The 15,842-nt window shown below is 39.4% G+C and overlaps 1 protein-coding gene across 5 annotated transcripts in view; it reads left to right on the plus strand.

The window, feature by feature from the left end:
- The window catches only part of Kank (KN motif and ankyrin repeat domain-containing protein 2 kank), an 82,965-nt gene that overhangs the window by 46,646 nt on the left and 20,477 nt on the right, over positions 1-15,842 (plus strand). Inside the window, exon 1 of one of the 5 annotated variants that reach the window (XM_076421084.1) lies at positions 14,542-15,818. The exons of the other annotated variants lie outside the window; for them this stretch is intronic. Within the exon in view, the coding sequence (XP_076277199.1) occupies positions 15,752-15,818 (67 nt within the window). The 5' untranslated portion in view covers positions 14,542-15,751. Of the gene's footprint in view, positions 1-14,541; positions 15,819-15,842 lie in introns of those variants that run through there. 5 annotated transcript variants of the gene reach the window in all.

The following is a 15,842-nucleotide window of genomic DNA, read 5'->3' on the forward strand; positions in this document are numbered from 1 at the left end:
AAAATAGTAAGTACTTACATACAGTGAACCACGAAAGTATTTGAACACACTTTAAAACAGTATAACTTTTTTATGATCGAACCAAACGACCTGACTTTTTTTGAGCAATTAGACGAATTGATTTAAAAGATTTTGAGAAAATTGCAATTGCTAAGAATTACATGAGAAAGTAAAAGAGGCACCATTCATAACTTTTTCATTAGAGCCCGTAATGAAAATTTAAGATATACGTTTTGTAGATGTATGTTAGTTATACACTTGCTGAAAATTTCATCGAAATCGGTTGACGCAGAAAAAAACAACACGCATCGAAAGATGTAAGAATCTGTGGATTTTAAGCAGAAACTGACCAAAAATCGCGAAAAACTATGATTTAAGTGGTTAAGTTAACCACATTTAACCACTTGCAGCTCTTGCGTATGTTAATCGAATTTGATGAAATTTTCAGCATTTGTATAACTAATTTTAAATTTTCATTAAGGGCCCAAGTAAAAAAATATTAAAAAATACTTTTCTTTGCATGCAACCTTGTAAATTGGAATTTTTGGGAAATCAATTTGCAGGACGTCGAGTAAACCAATGCTTCTAATTGCTTACAAAACATCAGGTCGTTTGATACAATTATTAAAAAGTAATACGTTAAATCGAGACATTTATATTTTGAGAATTAAATTGAATCACGCTTTACATTAAATTCAGGAACATTCTTGCGCACAATCAATGCTAAATTGATTGAATTAAATTAATGTATATTTCAACAAGGAAATTCGCAAATTAAATGAAAAGGTCTGCTTTTCAGGCAAATTGATTGTCGAATTGAACAGTGAACAAAGGAAACACATTAAATACATACATTAAACGCACAAGAAAGATTAAATTCTATTTAATGAAATAGAATTTATAAAAAAATGTTTAAAATGTTTAATTAGTGGATGAAGATCTCAAGCAGCAGTTGATTTAGAGTACGAAGGTATTTCAGAGACAATCTAGTGGAACTCCGTTTATTTGTCAGTCATTTAGCTAAACAAGATCATACGCTCGGTTCTAGATATATCAACTTATCGAAACTGACAAGTACAGGTGGTGAGAGAAATTATAGTGAGCTTCTATAATATGAACTGTACGGTGATCGGAACTGTCATGACCACCGACATGTTCCTATAAACGAAGTTCTATTGTGTTTGCAAATTCACCAATAGCCATAGAGTTTGAATATTCCACGAGTTTCAAAATAACTTCTCGGTTCATTAGTAAAGTAAAATGCGAAGCAGCGCTTAAACGGACTATACATATGTATACAGGGTGTCCCACGTAACACTTTTCACGATTTTTCAAGTACTTGCGATAATCTGACAAAAAATATTTTTTTGGTTAGTTGGTCCATTCTTGGTAGGAAGACACGTATTATTCACTTAATAATTGCTATTATTTTAATAGGAATTGTAAATTTAACTCTCTTGGATACACTTAAGGAGTGTGATACATTGGTATCCTACACGCATACATATTTTTCATTTCATTGAAACACAAACTCTTAAATATCTCAATTTAAACTTAAATGGACTTGGGCCACTTTCAAAATAAATGACTCATATATTGATTATGCTCACCTACGTGTGACCTATAACTTTTTTATTTAAAATCGTTCAACCCTGGGGCGCTTATGGCTGTAGAAGCTTTAAGATACGGTCATGTTGTGTCCACATAAAAGCTAGTATTAAAAATTTTATTTTCTCCGCGTTGGCAGCATATTTATTTATATAGTAGTATACATATGTATAATATACATGTAAACCATCTAGATCTTCTACTTGCGATGTGTACTTATACTGTATGATGCAATACAAAAATTTTTGACCTGGAAAAAAGGGTCAAGGTCAATTTTTCGGTCCATTCGTTTAAACAGATCTCCGCTGTGGTAGTCGTGAAATATAATTTTTGTACACCCTGTACCCTAACAATTTTAATTTTAGAAGTTGTATCCAATTCCGAAGAATTAAGAAAACAACAAGACCAAGTCCAGAACATGTCACTGAAACGAGACAAAGTCACTTTCATATTCTCCGGACACTAAAAACATAAATTAAGCGCATGTTGTCCTGTCCGGTCTGGTTAAACAGACTTTAAATATTTTTGATTTGGGTTATTTATTGTTCCAATAAAATAGCTGGCAACTGGCTCGAAAAAGCCATTAAACGCCGTCGTTCACGAGTGGGAGACTTTAATCGTTTCTAGTTACACCGCCATAACGCGTTCTTTTTGTATGAAGCACGTACTTACTTCTGCTAGTCTTTTTGTCGCAGCGTCCGAAACGCGAATACCCTCATCCCTAAACGGTTTTATGGCAGCACTATATCTCTGCCACCACAGATACAGCCAAGTGCAATAATGTCTAGCAGGTAAAATCCCGAAAACTTACGATTTCATCTGGTCACCACGTGTTCAGTCGAAGCCGTGCCACATCTGCGCTCGCTACCATTAAGAAGTCGAAAGACTTACCTGTGCCATTGTTCCGCATTTGTAATTGACAAGACCCCAACAATTCGGTGAGACCTATGGAAATGCTAGTGTCTGTTTTTAAGGGGCATTTCTACCTGAAACACCTTGTTATATTTGACTGTACACATGTTACTGGCCTGTACACCAGGATAGGTTGATGGGGGCAATGGTGACACAGTGGGGGACGTCACCCTGAAAACACCATTGAAATATGTTTTAACGACCCACTAACCGGTCGTCTTAATGGCTAGCCGGAATCTACCTTAATGTCTCTGTAAAGATCGGAGGGTGGTAGTAGGGGCTAAAGGATGGCCAACCTGCATGCACTCACTCACAATTATGGCCTCTCATAAACGGCTCTTATTACTGGAGCGTTAACAATACTCTTAATAATTTCTGCAGCTAGGTTTACATACTGCGATGACGAAAGTTACCATCAATTACTAATGGCTAGACTGCGGATCTTTAGGCAAGATAAAAATGTTTTGCATTGATTGTGGGAAAGAGGAATAACAAAAATTGATTTCATCCCTTGACGACTTTGTTACATTAGGAACAACATCACAATATTTTAAAACTTTTCAATCTTTTACTGTTTTATCTAGCCTTTATGTAGTCTACTGATGACGAATGCCACCTTTTCTTCACCAAAAATATGTGTGGATATGTGTGGTGAGGATGAGAAAGAAACATAATGAGTAGACTGCGGATGAATTTGAAGAAACTCAAGTTAAATTAGGTTGGCAACTAAATTCGCGACCTTTTCTTTCGTAATTCTTTTATTGTATCATTATAACCCCATTCAGTGACCATTCCTTTTGTATATTATTGGAAAGCTCTGAATTTTGCGATTAATTTGATATCAAATACTCGTGCTTAAAAAATATATATAAATGAGTCTGTTTGAGAAAATGTGGAGGTCGCAAACTTAGTTGGCAACCTAATAAAAAGGTAGTAGCCGTTTACGATCTGAAAACAATTGAAATCGTACTAAATTCTGTCGTATTTTATGTCCTTTTTTACTCTTAAATATTCAAAAGCCACAATTGCATAAAGATCCGCAGTCTAGTAATGAGTTAGACGCAAAAATGTATGGAGCCAATTTAAGTGGAACGTTTGAACATTTGTCAGTCATTGATTGAACATCGTTTTTAATACATGGTTCGTTTATAAACATTGACAACTCCATCCACTGCTCGAACAAAATAGATGACGACGATTCTCCGAAGAATTATTCTAGTAATATACTAAGAAATATACTAATCTATACTAAGAAAATTATTCTAGTAATAACAAGAACCGTTAAGATGCATTATCAAGACCAAGTGAATTGAAAATAAGTTTCCTTCGTTTCTGGAGTGTTTACCTGCTAATAATTGTTCCAACACAGAGATTCCAGTGGAGGTTGAAGTACCGTGACCAATGTAAATTTTTTCTCTCAGTTCACCCTTCCATAAAATTTCTCGTTTTCTCTTTGCTCCGAGAGACAACAGATAATTACGGCGACTTGTCCACGAGGGAAAGAGAATCGTGCTACCATTCGATCGCAGGACTCATTGCTGCGGTGAAAGAACGGACAAAAAATAGAGATCCGATAATTTCACGCACATTTGATTTCCTCGCGCTGAATCCGCTCGCGCCATCTTTGAATTCTCTATGGCCCAATGACCTGCTACACAATAATGCCGTAAAGAGAAATGCTTCTTGCGCTTTGCAGACGGCATTTCACCGAAACTGGATGTCGCATTCTCTTTGTCGCGTGGACGCGAGCAATCTTCTAATTGGTCCATTATCTTCAGTAAGAATCAGAATGTTTCCGTAACAGCCAGCATAGAAATCTAGAAATGTCTGCGAACTTCTACAGTAATAAATGGTCCTAGTGTTTTCTAACCCAAATGAATGAAAATAATCCATGAACATTAAGATAAACTCGTAATTTATTACAAAACACAAGAAACAGCAGAAAGTTTAATATGTGTCAACGGCTCCAGCAGTGAATTTTTGAGAGTTAATCCCCACATTGATTAAAAAGAAAATGATCAATCTGTTGATTATATCGACCATAATTGTCATGAAATAGGTACAGGGTGTATAAAAAGTAATGGTCATCTCTGGATTGATGGACATTCGTAAGAGAAACTTGCCGCAGAATTGTTTATAACAAAGAAAATTGTTGTTAATATTTGTTTTTACATCAATACCTTCTACTTCATCGAGGACAGAAAAAGTTTGAAAGGAGTCATGTGTCGCAGACAAATAGTTATTCAGATACAAGCTGTTAAAGTTCTTGCAAAATTTTATTGTGTAGAATTATGTGGTTATCAGGGCAAACGCCGGATGTCATAACTTCAAAAAATTTGAGTTTATGCAATTAATTGAACTTTATTAGTATAGGATTTACGTATTTACCAGAAAAAAGTCATAAAAACAAATCCGAAAGGCTGAAAAAATACTGCAATTTCATCGATGTGAAATACGTAACGGCAATATCTCGAAAGTGAAAATATGTGACATGTGGCGTTCTTGCTGACAACCACAGAATTACATGTATACATAGATAGACAAAAGCCTACTATGTCAGTCCACAGTCCACACGACCGTGTCGATGAGATAGATCATGATCGTGCGCGTGCCTCAAGCCAAACGAAATTTAAAGGGACATTCGTCGCTAGGCCCGTACCAAGTGATCGTCTCCCTGCCCATTCGAATCATAAAGTTGCAAAATGTGAAAGAATAACTTATGTATATCCATCGTTACACATAATTATATTAATCCTACATTATAAAGTACTAATGTCAAGTGTAGGTACTTACAAATTTTTCAGAATCTTCTGTTTCTACGTCGGATCAAGTGGACACTGCCATTTTCAGAAGCATAAAACACCACACATCTACACAATCACTAGACATTACAAAACACACTTTGCGAAATGGTGACAGCGAACGGGCAGAAGTTACTCCGACCACGTTCAAAATAGTACGTACTGCGGTTGTCACCTCAGTTTTTCATGAAGGGTTAAGGGTGGATTTAGGCGGGGAAATATTGCGTTTGTTAATTAGACAGGGGTGTGTCGGGAGGACTTTAGGTTGAGAAATGGGGAAACTGTCACAGAAATTCCTTTTGGTATTGCCTTCGGTCGTCAATAACAAGATTTATAAGGGTAGTCCGCTCGTCGCTTCGATGGGTCCGTCGCACGTGTTGTCCATCTGCCAGGGTTGAAGATGCGCATGCGTTTTTTGCTTGCTATAACGCCCCTTACAGGTATATCGCCTAATTCGCTGGAGGAATGGTGAGGTACGGTAACATTTTATAATACAGGATTAATATTCTTATAACAATGGATATAAGGTATTCTTTCATATTTTGCAACTTCAAATTTATGATCCGAATGGCAGGAAGACGATGACGTCGTACGGGCCCAGCGACAAATGTCCCTTTAAATTTCGTTTGGCTCGAGGCACGCACCGATCATGTTCTATCTCATCGACACGGTCAGGTGGACTGTAGTAGTAGGCTTTTGTCTATACATATACGTATAACTCCACACAATCAAAATGTCTCAATAACTATTTGTTTGCGACGTGTGGCTTCTTTCAAACATTTTCTCTTCTGCATGAGTGGAAGGTGTTGACGTAAGAAACAACTTTCAACAATTTTCTTTGTTATAAACAATTTTGCGACTAGTTTCTCTTACCCCTAGAACAGATGACCATTACTTTTTATACACCCTGTACACAGATATTATTACAGATTTTCATGAATCGCGAACGCAGCTGGCAACTGCGAATTAAATATTAAATGACCCATATGTTGAGATTGATAACGGGAGTAAGGAGGTATTATGCAATTACAGTTATCTTTGAGTATCGCGTTAAAAATTCAAGAATCATTGAGCGCGACGCTCTTTCGTTTATATAGCATCCACTCGCAATCAACCACGCGCCACTGCAACGATAATGCAACACATCACGTAATTATACCCGGAATATGAAAATTTCTCTCTTACGGTTGCATATTTCAGTCAGATACTGCGCTTCCGGGTTTCGTACGTCATTCAGCGGGCCAGAGCTAATGGTCTATTTCATTAGTTCTTAACAGACAGATTTTATGCATTTATAACAAAACTGAATACACATTCAAAATATATGAATGAAGATAGAAATTAAATTTTTATTTCACTCCAGTTTATTGCAATTCAGGTAGAAAATTTTTATCTTAATAAAGATCCGCTGTTTAATTATTAAACAGGCTAACAATGACCGGCAGTCGAATATTTTCTGCTCTTCTTTGAAGGCGTGTTCATTAATACATAATTATAGAAATGAAAACATGGAAAAAGTGTTATTACCACGGCAAATATGCACGAACATGATTTCGCTTGCGAAGCGGCCATGTGAGCGATAGACATAAATATTTAATCGAATTATAATAAAATCGCGTGCCCGTGGGCTTCGTGAATTACGGCTATTAGAATCATCGAAATTTTCTCTCTCTCTCTCTCTCTCTCTCTCTCTGTCGCTCTTATAATTCATGCCCCTCTAAAATTCACAGTATATGAAGTATATTGAAGTATATTGAACGTGCAGTGATCGATTTTGATGAGCTAATTTTGTTATGCCGTCGAAGGTATTCAGGCACTATGTTAAATATTGAAAATACAATCGATTCGGAACTCCTTCCTAATTAACGTCAACGATTCCAAATGATGTCCAGCTCTGAATTAAATTAGCTTAACGGTAAACCGTCGCGAATGAAAAATCGAACGAATCGCGGATAATTGGATTCCGTGGTCTCTCAAGCTTCACTGATTCCCACTTACAGTTTTTTATGAAGCAAATAAACCGTAGGATCTACGAGAAACAAATATCCCCTCCACTGCGGAGCACACCCCGCGGGGGGCAACGAAACTCGAGCTGCCGAAGATCCGCAGTCTATTGATATCTAAGTAATTACGCGCCCGCGCGCACGACACACATTTATCAAATTTAAAAAATCATAGAGAATGGAAATATTTTAGGTCGGAAGAAATATTTCATTTTCGAGTTGAAATAGCTCCGAGCGCAAAAGGTTAATTGACGGTATGCAGAAAGTTTTCGGCCGCGTTTGCACAAAAAATAGTAGAACTATACGATCTAAGAAACAGCCCAGACCCGAGGGTTTTTCTTAGATCAAAACTTTACTGTCTATTTCATTTATGGCGTCACTTTTTAAATGAATACATCTCACAACACAAACAGAAAGATCAATCATTATACAGTATGTTAAAATAGTAGGGTGTATTTTCACGCAAAGGTCCACATGAACAAATTCTTCTAATATCTTCACCGTTTTGTATTTCACAATGGATTTAGCACAATGAATTATGAAAGCTGTGTTGGTGCTTCTGAGAAGTTATGTCGGTGATCTCGAGGAAAGGTTCGACAGTCTCGAAAGTTATTTCGTGTTTCGTTTGTCGGGGCCAAGCTCTTCGATCCCGGCATTCACACGGTTTTCACTCTTCCTCTCCGTGTGACGAACAAAGCCTCGGATTTTGCATGGTTCGGTTGACGACGCCTGACGAAAAGCAACTGTTCTCACGGGACCGCGAACTCTATCCTGAAACAAGCTGGCCCTCTGTTTACAGGAAGATTCTCACGTTTCGCAACGAGACCGTTCTTGCTCCCGTTTCCGGTCTTATCGCCGACAGACAATGGGAGCCTCTGCAAGTGAGAACGCATCGCGTTCAAGAGGGAGATTGTCCTTTCCTTGATTTTACTCTCGGATTAATTAGATCGCTCGCATCTCACCGGGGTGAAAGGATACATTTTAATTGGAGATTGATTCGTTATTAGAGTGTTGCACGCGAGCGATAAATCTTGGAGAAGGTTCCTATTTATCAAATCCTCTAACGAGAAATCCACTCCTCTCCTGTAACGCGTTTCCCGTCGAGCGCAGTTTAACTGATCGCCCGCCCACGCCATTTAAGAAAGGAGTTTGATGCAGAAGGTGGAAAAATATCTTGTATTTCTTATAGTTTCAGTAATCTATCTGTAATACATAAATGCAAGTTCCTCTGTCTTCCGTAACGGTAAAAAATCTCGAAACACAGAAGACATAGACAGCTGAAATTTGATACACAGGTAGCCGTTAGCCCAAAGGGGTGCACGAATATGTTTTTATTTCGGAAGTCCTTCACAATAAATTGCCAAAATTCAACTAGTTATTTCGCTGACCTGGGTAACGGTAAAAAAATCTCGAAACAAAGAAGACATAGAAAGCTGAAATTTGATACACAGGTAGCCGTTAGCACAAAGGGGTGCACGAATATGTCTTTAGTTCGGAAGTCCTCCACGATAAATTGCTAAAATAAAATTAGTTATTTCTCTGTCCTGGGTAACAGTAAAAAAATCTCGAAACAAAGAAGACATAGAAAGCTGAAATTTAATACACAGGTAGCCGTTAGCACAAAGGGGTGCACGAATATGTTTCTATTTCGGAAGTCCTTCACGATAAATTGCTAAAATTAAATTAGTGGCATACCTGCAGAAATAAGTCAGCCATTGATTTTCCGACGGGAATTATGCTAGTTATACAAACCGGAATTTGACCGTGATAAGATTAATCTTAATTACAATTGTACGGAATAAGAAGTGCCACAGTACGAAGGAAAAACATTTTATACATTCACTGGGAAGTAAAATCATTCTCTTCATCCTTTACGAGCTCCACAATTAGAGATAGGAGGATATATATTTATTAATAGGACTAAAGTAGGTTATAACAGCACTTTAGAGCGAATTATACTCGTCGTCATTAAACACACTAGCGTACTAAGGAGTAAATTTATGAGCAGACTGAATTGGTATGCACAGCCGTTAATGTTTGCCGAAGCGAAATATTATTAACCTAATACTCGAACGTTAATGCTAATATTGCATAAAATGACGTACCACACCGTTAAATAAAACCTGGAAACAATGGTTCGATAGGATTCCTGTAAATTGCGAATTCCTGCGGTCGATCCTAGTTGGCTGAGTTTCCGCAGCTTCGAACCGCAGTTTGATTACACTTGGTCAACAAAATATAGCGGGCTAGTAAATTCATGGTCGATGGGCAAGTATTGGTGGGCTTATAAAACCCGAGTCGCTAAACAATATACAGCAAAACTTGTAAAACACGGTCCATATGCAGCAACAACAGTGGAATTTGTAAACAAAAACTGCGGGCTCTTTCCACTCGCTTGCAGAGATTACGATTACACAGAACACGTATGTTGGCGAATAAATAGTTTTAAAGCTTCAACATTTACGAGTCTGTACAAATATTTATCTCGAAACCTTAAATCCATGTACATAATAGTTCAGCACAGCGGATTTTATTCATTCATAACAAAAATTTCAACCCTGTGTCTCGAGCGAAAAATTCTGAAAAAATTGAACAGCTGTCAAACACTTGTTGAAGCTAAAAATCCTGAATGTAAAAAACAAAAGCCTCAAAAAAGTGGTGAAAAACGCAGAATTTGCGGATAGGTATAAATATTGTTCAGATTTTTTGGTGAGGTGCGCCGTGGTAAATAAATATAAAAATCGCTTTCCTCGACGTTTTTAATAAACATTAGTTGTTGAAAATCGGAGATACCTTGGTTAAATAATGTCAGATAAATAGGTAAGATTTTGGCATCAAGATTTCCGTTGTAAAAGTAATGGTTTTTGCATAATCATGAAATTGTTACTTTCGACCACACACACACAAGTTCCAGGTGTTCCAGGGTCGGAATACTTTTAAAGTAGAAGGTCCGGAGCGTGAACCTCTGGCATTCACGTGCGAACTGAAAAGAACGTAACATGTTCACTGTGTACCATGTCGAGCGAGTTAGACGCGCCGGTTTCTTCGACGAATCCGCTCGAACACCGCGGCGGAACGCGCGAAGTCGTCGGTGCGTGGCTGGAACCACCTGCTTCCGGTGCTTGTCAGTTGCACCGGCGCTTCAAACGGCACCTGTGTAACCCCACAGCGGTGTCGTGGGCCTGTAACCCCTCGTACGCCCACCAATTTCGTTTACCATGCCCATCGCGCCGGTTTTCGTGACAACCCAACGGTCGGATCTGCACGCCAGCGGATCGGTATGCGAAAAAACGATCGTCGACGACGATTCAATTGCGACGCGTTCCGTTTCCATTCTTTGTTCCGCGCTTCCGTGCCCGTGTCCGTATTTAACATCGCAGACCATGATTCTTTTTTTGTCCCTATCCTAATCACTGAACCTTCGCAGACCAGAACTTTTATATTGCATTATTCCATGCACCAAACGTACCTGTTTCCTTTATAAAACCAGATTAGGCATCGAACAACTGAATATGAGGTGAATAGAAATCCGTTCCCAGTTTATAGTGAAGCTATCAACAGTATCTAACATCGCAGCCCATGCTTCTGTTTGTTTCTATTCTAATCACTAGACTGCGGATCTTTATGCAAAATGAAAACTTTCTTCATCAATTGTAAGTGGTAGAAGTCAGATATAAATATTCTTCTTTCTTGAATAATTTGCATAAGTTGAATATAATTTATTGATATCCTTAAATTCTTTCAGTCTTTCTACTATTTCAAATTGCATCTACCCAATTTTGTCATAAATGCATAAAATCCGCTGTCTTTTGTTTCATATAGTTTAAGGACTGTTAGGAAAAAATGCATTTACGCACTCGCATCCCCTGTGAAGATGACGATCGAGGGGAAAATGTGGGGCTCGACACGGTACTCTCAGATGTACCAGGCCCATACCCACTAAAAATACCTAACAGTCCAGGAGTCAAGATTGAGACCTTTGATTGAGATCCATCTGTAACAGGACCAAAAACGATGAACACTGCGACACGCTATTCGCATTGCTCCAGTGCTCATATATGTCTTCGGACCTCTTCCACTCCTCTTCTTATCTTCTAGCATATAATCCGCTGTCTACTAATCACTGAACCTCCGCAGACCAGAACCTTTTATATTGCATTATTCCATGCACCGAACGTACCTGTTTCCTTTATAAAACCAAATTAAGAGAGAGAGAGTACCGAGAAGCTGAATATTAGATGACTAGAAATTCGTGTCTTGTTTATAGTGAAGCCATCAACAGCACTTGCGACAGTTAACACTCGACGACCACGTAATCTCGGTGTAAGTGGTTAATGTCTTCTTTTAATGAAATCGGAACTCTGCACGGAGACCGTACGCCTTTTTAGAACATTGCGCGGCTAAGAGATTTAAACTTAAACCACATTATACATAGATCCTCTATAAATTTCTGTTTCAATGTGCTCTTGACGAATGAAGTTCGTAATTTCATTAATTGTAAAAGAAGAAATCAAAATCAATCGTTTTGTCCTGTTTAAAATCCGTTCCTGTAATTTTTGTCATAAATGGACAACATCTATCACACTCTCAATAAAATGGAAACTTCGACAAAGCGTGTACGAAAATAACGTATCGCAAAAGTGAATACGGTTGAACAAACTCCTTGTGCGATACAAAGGTTCGCAGTGCGATAACAAGCGACAGTGAATCCATCGAAATAATAACGACCCATCTATATAACTTTCTAAGGTGCAGCCGAATGATCGAAGCTCTCCGACGTTATCCAATCGCGAAAGTGCATCAAATCGTAGGGTGCACGATACGAATAATGTAATCCGCCGTAAACGGTGCGTTATTAGAAACTTTAACGCGTTCGTCGGTGAACATCCACTTATCGGAAAAGCTATGGCGACTAACATTCTCATTTGACGGCATTACCTTGATCGTTAAAGTGTCAACAACCACTGGCCGACGAGTCGACGTGTCCGTGGCCGCGTAGAAAGTTGAAAAAACAAACGATGAGCATCGTGATCCTCGTAATTTCCCTTTTGCGTGACGAGGATATCGTTTGTTCGCCGGGATAGTAATTGAATCTTTCATGAAACAGCATCCTCCGGTCACGAGAATCGTATCGCTAACGAGACCAACGAAATATCATGATTCCGTATTTTATCGCTTTATTTAATCCCCTGAGCATATCGTGCGAAACTACTACATACAAGGAACATCCACCTGAGTAAAATGCGTCCCATACAGGGTGTCCCAGAAATGTTGTGCTTCCTTGAAAGAGACGATTCCTTAGCTCATTCGAAGTCACTCTTTGCGAAAATGTACTACGCGGTTTCGTTAACAAGTTACTAACAAAAAACGCAGATCCGTGTTTATCATTAATAACTTTTTAACGAAGCCGCGGAGAACATTTTCGTAAAGGAAAAAGTTATTTCAAATGTCCTTAGGAACGACTTTGTTCAAGGGAATACAACATTCGTGGGACCCTCTGTAGAGGCAGCAGGAATAAACGTCTCAAAGCGACCCGCGCATTATTTTTATCCGGAGAACGAACGTTTTTAGAAACATCTTACCAATTCATCCCAGCAAAATTGTTGCCTGCGCGAACGCGCGAACGTTTCCGAGTAACGAAGCCTGCCATATTGCCGATTATTAATCCTGATGAAATTGATATTCGGACGAGCCTTTATGAATAGCAAACAAAAGTTTAATTTTCTATCGATTATTGGTTTCATGTAAAGAAAAATGGTACGTATGAAAACCTTTCGGTCTCTGTACGAATAGAAATGTAGAGGTGATCGCTTGAACGGCAATACCATGCGAAGAACGATTAAAATATTTATTAATAGCGTTCGGTACACACCGCTTGTGTAATCGGAAAAGTTGTTTAAATGTTCATAATCTGCATGGAATATTACATTTTCTTCGGCATAAACATTTACCGATGACGCTGGACAGATTCGCAAGAAACTCGACGTAATTACATATCGTGTCGCCGGCTTTTTTAACTAATTGGCACAGAGAGATCGTATGCAGCGAGCTAATTGATTTCGTCTAAGAAACGCACGTTTAACAAACGTCAGGATGAAAAAGGATTTTCCGTTTTAACGAATACATTGAAATTCTCTTTCCTGGTGATGCAAGTTCGTTTAACACTAAACCTACCATCAAAAGTGACCGATGTGTGTAGTATTACAAAAATAACAAGATTAACTTTATTTATATTTTGTGCGATTTTTATTATAATATACACTTAGGAGCATAACTGATTACACACATTTTTTGTAGTCAGAAAATATATTCAATAAATTCCCATGAAAACACCTTTACAATTTCGATAATTGCCAAATAAAAAATCTGAAATGGGTCATTTGACCCCTCGTGATAGGTTTCGCGATAACAAGAATGTGTCGAATGGACACGAGAGACGGACGAAGGTCACCGCTGAATTGAGGGTAGCTAAATCACGCGCTGTCAAATGAAACGCAGGAAAATACGCGCGCCCTCGTGTTCGGGGTTAAAAGCGAAGCTGTGCCGATGAAAAAGGCGATCTGCCAAAAGGAACGCACGAAAATAACACGGTCATTTCGCGACACGAATTCGCGGAGGCCGCGGTTCCAGCCGAAAATACTCGTCTTCCGATATCGACGTTCGTCTCGCGGCCCGGCGGACGATCCCGGGATGATTTTGAACGTGACGTCCCGCATCGCCACGCGAAACACTCCGTTTTAACTTTAACTCGATTTGGACGGGCTGCGTGACTTCATCGGGAACGCTAAACCATTTTGGTGCAACCTTGTCAGAGCAAGGTGGTCGCATATGGCCGTGTACACCTGCTAGCCTAAGCGGCGCGCAACTGGTGCGCGGCGTTCCCGACCGACAAGCTGTAAAATCGAAACTTTAAACGCTTTCTGATCGATGGAACGACACCTGCGGTTGCACGAGGTTGATGAGCTTCCGCATCGGCCTCGATGGTTCGTTTTACGGCCGAATTTAAATGAGTGTTCGGCTTTAGCGAGTTGTTTGAAAGAGCAGAAGCTACGCCGATATTTTAACTTCTACGTTGGTTTCAATGAACCTATGATTCGGTGAAATTAATGAGGAAGAGGATTTTAAACAGAATTGATTATCCATTTCGTTTACACTAATATTTAAGCATTCTGTTTTCTTATAATTATTGAGGACAAAGAAGTGCTAATTACTGTAGTACGGAAAATCACGTACGTCAAAGAAAGCGTAGATATACGATGAAAATAATTGCTACAATAAATCTTGTTTGTCCAATTCGTATCAAAATTAATATTGTTTGGATTTTACTTTTATCGTCACTTGTGTGGCTCGTGTTAACAATCCTTTTAAAAGATCACAGAACACTTGCATACACCACAAACGCGTACGACAATGGAATATAACAATTTACGGAATCACAGTATCTTTCACTTCAAGTTTCAGTTCCGATCCCGTTTCTAATTCAGAAAGTGAGTCCGTGGATGTAACGGAGCTAGAACATCGATCGTGTAAAACTATTATATGCTTGCTGACAATTTTGGGCCTGAATAATATACACGGGCAATGACTTCTTGAAAATGTCGGTAGAACTTCGCTGCTCACTGTATACGGCAAGTGTCACGATCCAGACAGTAGCGAGTCGCGATAAGGAGTGATCGTATCCGATCAAGGCTGTGCGTTATCGCCGCTCTCGCGACACATCGTTGCCAAAACGGCGCTAGACCAGCGAGCTCGGTGGCCGGGGTAGGGGCGAGCGGGATCTCTCCGTTCCTTTTTCCCTCGGTTCTGCCGTCGACCGATTAAGAAATCGACGAACACCGGGCAAAGAACAGGAGAAGAGGCACACAATTCCCCTCTCCATTCACCTCTTCGTGAGGCAGCCGGAGTCCCGGTTGGCTATAGCCCAGAGTTCGGCGTCACAGTCAAACGCAAACAGTGGCCGCGGCAAAACAGACCGTGCCACGAATGCTCGAAAAACCGACGTGCACGTCCCCGATGGACAACCGACGCGATCAAGATCCCGCGATCGATCATCATCCGCGTCTCTAACATCGAGAACGGTCCCGGGACAAGACTCGCGCGAAACACAAACGAAACACTGCCGCGTTCCGGAAATTTCATTTTCCCATGCGATGTGATTACTCTCCTTTTCGATTTTATACCCACTCGATCGACCGATCGATCATCGATGCGACAACGAACGAACGAAATAGACGAGGACATCGTCTAACGGCTCGACCAGATCTAACGGTTCACGGGCAAACTCTGGTGGTTCTGTAATTGATCGATATAATCGAACGAACGACAGGATCTGTCAGAAGAGGGATCAACAGCCGATCGAGATCCGCGAAGTGGTTTTGTGATTTTGGTGATACAGTCGGCAAAGTGTTCGGTGATACAATAAGCAAGATGGGGGTGAAAAATTTTATCATGAAAAGGATGCCTTTCTGCAAAATGAAAGCCAAGAGAAAATATCGTAAGTGTATAGACTCATTTTTAT

The sequence above is a fragment of the Lasioglossum baleicum genome, chromosome 3 (genome assembly GCF_051020765.1).
Source record: "Lasioglossum baleicum chromosome 3, iyLasBale1, whole genome shotgun sequence".
In the NCBI taxonomy this organism is placed as follows: domain Eukaryota; kingdom Metazoa; phylum Arthropoda; class Insecta; order Hymenoptera; family Halictidae; genus Lasioglossum; species Lasioglossum baleicum.